General features: G+C 32.8%; 1 protein-coding gene across 1 annotated transcript; it reads right to left on the reverse strand.

Annotated features, from left to right (window-relative positions):
- Window positions 1-2,051: 2,051 nt before the first annotated feature.
- Window positions 2,052-2,833, reverse strand: LOC109338592 (peroxidase P7-like; the record flags this gene model as incomplete). Its single annotated transcript, XM_019575863.1, is given in 2 exon segments — window positions 2,052-2,233; window positions 2,271-2,833. A coding segment is annotated over 1 exon segment (555 nt), but the record flags the coding sequence as incomplete, so codon positions are not given.
- Window positions 2,834-3,346: the final 513 nt, after the last annotated feature.

A 3,346-nucleotide genomic window follows, 5' to 3' on the forward strand; every position in this document is an offset into this window, starting at 1 on the left:
AGAGATGTTAAACAAAATTATATGCATTCTGTTTTTATTGTGTTTAATCGATTATGAATAGTGCTTAATCGATTAATTGGGCATTTTTTTAGCAAGTGTGCAAAAACCCAAAAAGCAAAACTTGAGCCCCGCTACACCTATTCAACCACCCTTCTAGGTGTGTTTTGTCCACTGATACCTAATATGTGTTGTGGGTATACTCCTTATGGTGGAGTATGAGAGTTCTTTTAAACTAGGATTGTCGGAGTAGACAATGGTAGTAGCGGTTGGGGCTTTACAAGAAAGCTCCAAGGTTAAGTTTGAATGAGTATTGAAGATGACGATTGTTGGTGAACTTTTATGTAAAGGTGCCAATATATCGAAAGACTTCCTAGCAATAGGTGACTAGGCGGCGTGTTCCATTTGATAGTGGTACGGGAAGCTGCACTACATGTTTGGAGAGCTAGGCTCTTGGTAACATCGTCAAGGATACTCATAAGGTTTATGTTGTAGGGGAGGAGTTAAAGAGAAGTAGACATTGAACAAGGTGGAGTCATATATTCGCTAAGGTAGAGATTCTTGTGTAGATTTTTTAAGGAGCGAGATATTCGTTTATTTCAATCAAGATGAAGATTGTTAGGGATGCTTGAAATATGTTATTGTGTTAGTCCCACATTGTCTAGTATTGGAATAGAGTAGAGTAACCAATGTTATATATTGGACTCAAGTCCCTTATTATAATGTGCACCAGATATAAGCACCAAATAGAAACACTACATGGGCAGGTGGGCCCACGGGTGTGCTAGGGTTTGTAATCTTTATTCTCTAATAATTTCTTGGTAGTTGTTCAACGCTCCTAGAGATGTAGGTACAATTGGTCGAACCTCGTTAACAAATTCTCTTGTTTCTTCTCTTCTATTTATCTTTTGCACATTATTTGATTGCTTGTGACCAACGTTGCGCAACGATCGTTTCCACTACACCAACATGTATGATGGGTCATATGGTAAGAATTAGTCTAATGATTTTATGAGCATTTACATATGTGAGTAAGGATTATCTATGAATCAGGTTCTTTTCCATCAATTATTGAACCACCATTTATTGACTTCACATTACTTTTCAACCTGTTTGTCTCTATTTATTTTTGGGGAAAGTTATATAAAAGTAACTAAACTTTATGTTTTTGCAAGTAGACCATGAATTAGTTTTTCTTCCTAATTATCTTTTAAACTTTAACTATTAGTAAAATTGATCATTATATACAGATAATATTAAATTAATAACAATGAAAAATTTTAACTTTGCATTTCTTTAATCTCGATTGTTGGTTTTTTTCGTATATTACTACATTAACCACTTTTAACTTTGAAATTTACTTACTTTATTTTTTTCAATCAATCTTATATTTTAATGATGGTTTCCTTGAGATATCAACTTTGGTTAACCTCCATTGTTGTAGTACTACTATTGTCAATCTAGTTGTAGTGGCTTCCTTGTTGTCTATGGATAATTTAACAGTATATTTATATAGGAACCAATTTTATAAATTGATAAAGTTTAAGGAGTATTTCAGAAGGAAAAATACTTTCTAATAATTACTTACAAAAAAACATAAAATTTAGGTAGATTTTATGCACTTTTCCTTATTTTTTATTAACTATAGAGTTTAGATAAATGCTTTGCACGCGAGTGAAATCCATACTTTCATATATACTTTTAAATTAAAGAACTTTAGTGGTTAAAAAGAGGGACAGAAGAACGACATCATGCACATTTAGCGAAGAGTGTTTTTCTCATTGGTACCTTATTCTTCTTCATTGCTCATCAGCCATACACAACATTAGGTCTTAGCTTTAGTTATCGAGCACATGTGGTTTAAACCTTACTTTCTCTGACCGGTGTTTGTGCCCCTAACAATGTATTACTAGGATGGATCGATATAAAATTTTCTTTTGTAATGTCAGCGCCCCCATGTTCTCCATTATAATAAAACTTTGAATAAAAATAAAATTAGAAGATAAGTTGAGATAGAGAAGTTGGATCCAATATAAATATGCTTGACTCACTCATTAAGACACACAACTCATAGATCAACTCTCATATAAACATTTGGTGAACTGTAATTAAAAAACATTCAAATTACTAAAGTAAAAAACATCAAGATTCTACAATTGCAAATTTATCTAAGATCTAGTCACCTTCAATTGTGACTCCTAACCTAGAGAAACATCTTCTAATTATTTATTAAATTGTTGACACAACTTGTAAGTAAGTCACAACTCTTCAATCTTTATAATTAGTTAATAACTCGACAATTCTTTCTGATTTCACCACTAGTCCCAGTGAGAGGACTAATCTTGCTCATCTTCACCATCGCAGCAGCAAAGTCATTGAAAAATGCAACATTATTAGTACTATAAGTCCTAACCAAAGAATCTTGAGATCCACCATTGAAAAGCACTTGATCAGAGTGAAGAAGACCACGATTAGCAACAAGGTCTTTATAGTAGTTATTGTCAAAACGATTAGGAGTGAGTGAATCAAGAGGTGCCAAAGTGGTTTCACCTCCGGAGGAGAAAGGGCAATTGGCTTGTCTAGAGGTGGCAAATTTGGTATCAATGTTGGTCTCATTGTAAATGCGAGTTTTGAAAAATTGGCACTCTGATTGGCCTATGGTGTGGGCACCAGAGAGTACTGTGAGGTCACTTGGGCTTAAACCTTTGGCTGCAAATTTAGTGGTGAGAGTGGTAAGGTCAGAGGATGGTCCAGGGATGTCATTGTTGGCTGTATCTATGCTTGCTGTTCTTGCATCTCTTCTGCCTAGTGGTACTGCCCATGAAGGTCCTCCTAGCTGGAAATTGAATTTTTATCAATTAGAAAGTAATAAATACCACAAATTCAAACATTTATTATTCAAAACCAAATAAAGTGAGACTCACCTAAATTTACTTCCTTTGTGACCTAGAATTTATGGGTTCAGTTCTTAGAAATAACTTTCTCGTATCCATGTAAGGATAAGTTGTTATATCTATCCTTCTTAAATCTCAATATGTGAGAACTTCGTGTATTAAGTGGCTCTATTTTTATTACTCGTACATCAAAATTAATTATATATTGAAGTAACCTTATAGTATAGAGTTACATAATTGATGATATGTTGAGAATGTAAAATTCACAATCAATATTCTCTTGGGAAAATGATATATGTATTGACACTCTAAGAGTTTTTATAATATCATTGTATTATTTATCATTTATATTTAAATAAAACTAATATAACTGAATTGTAAATGATATATTAATTGTGTATGAATTTTTACATTAATAATGCAATGATATTACACACTTTTCTCTATAATATATA

The sequence above is a fragment of the Lupinus angustifolius genome, unplaced genomic scaffold (genome assembly GCF_001865875.1).
Source record: "Lupinus angustifolius cultivar Tanjil unplaced genomic scaffold, LupAngTanjil_v1.0 Scaffold_29_78, whole genome shotgun sequence".
Taxonomy (NCBI): Eukaryota; Viridiplantae; Streptophyta; class Magnoliopsida; order Fabales; family Fabaceae; genus Lupinus; species Lupinus angustifolius.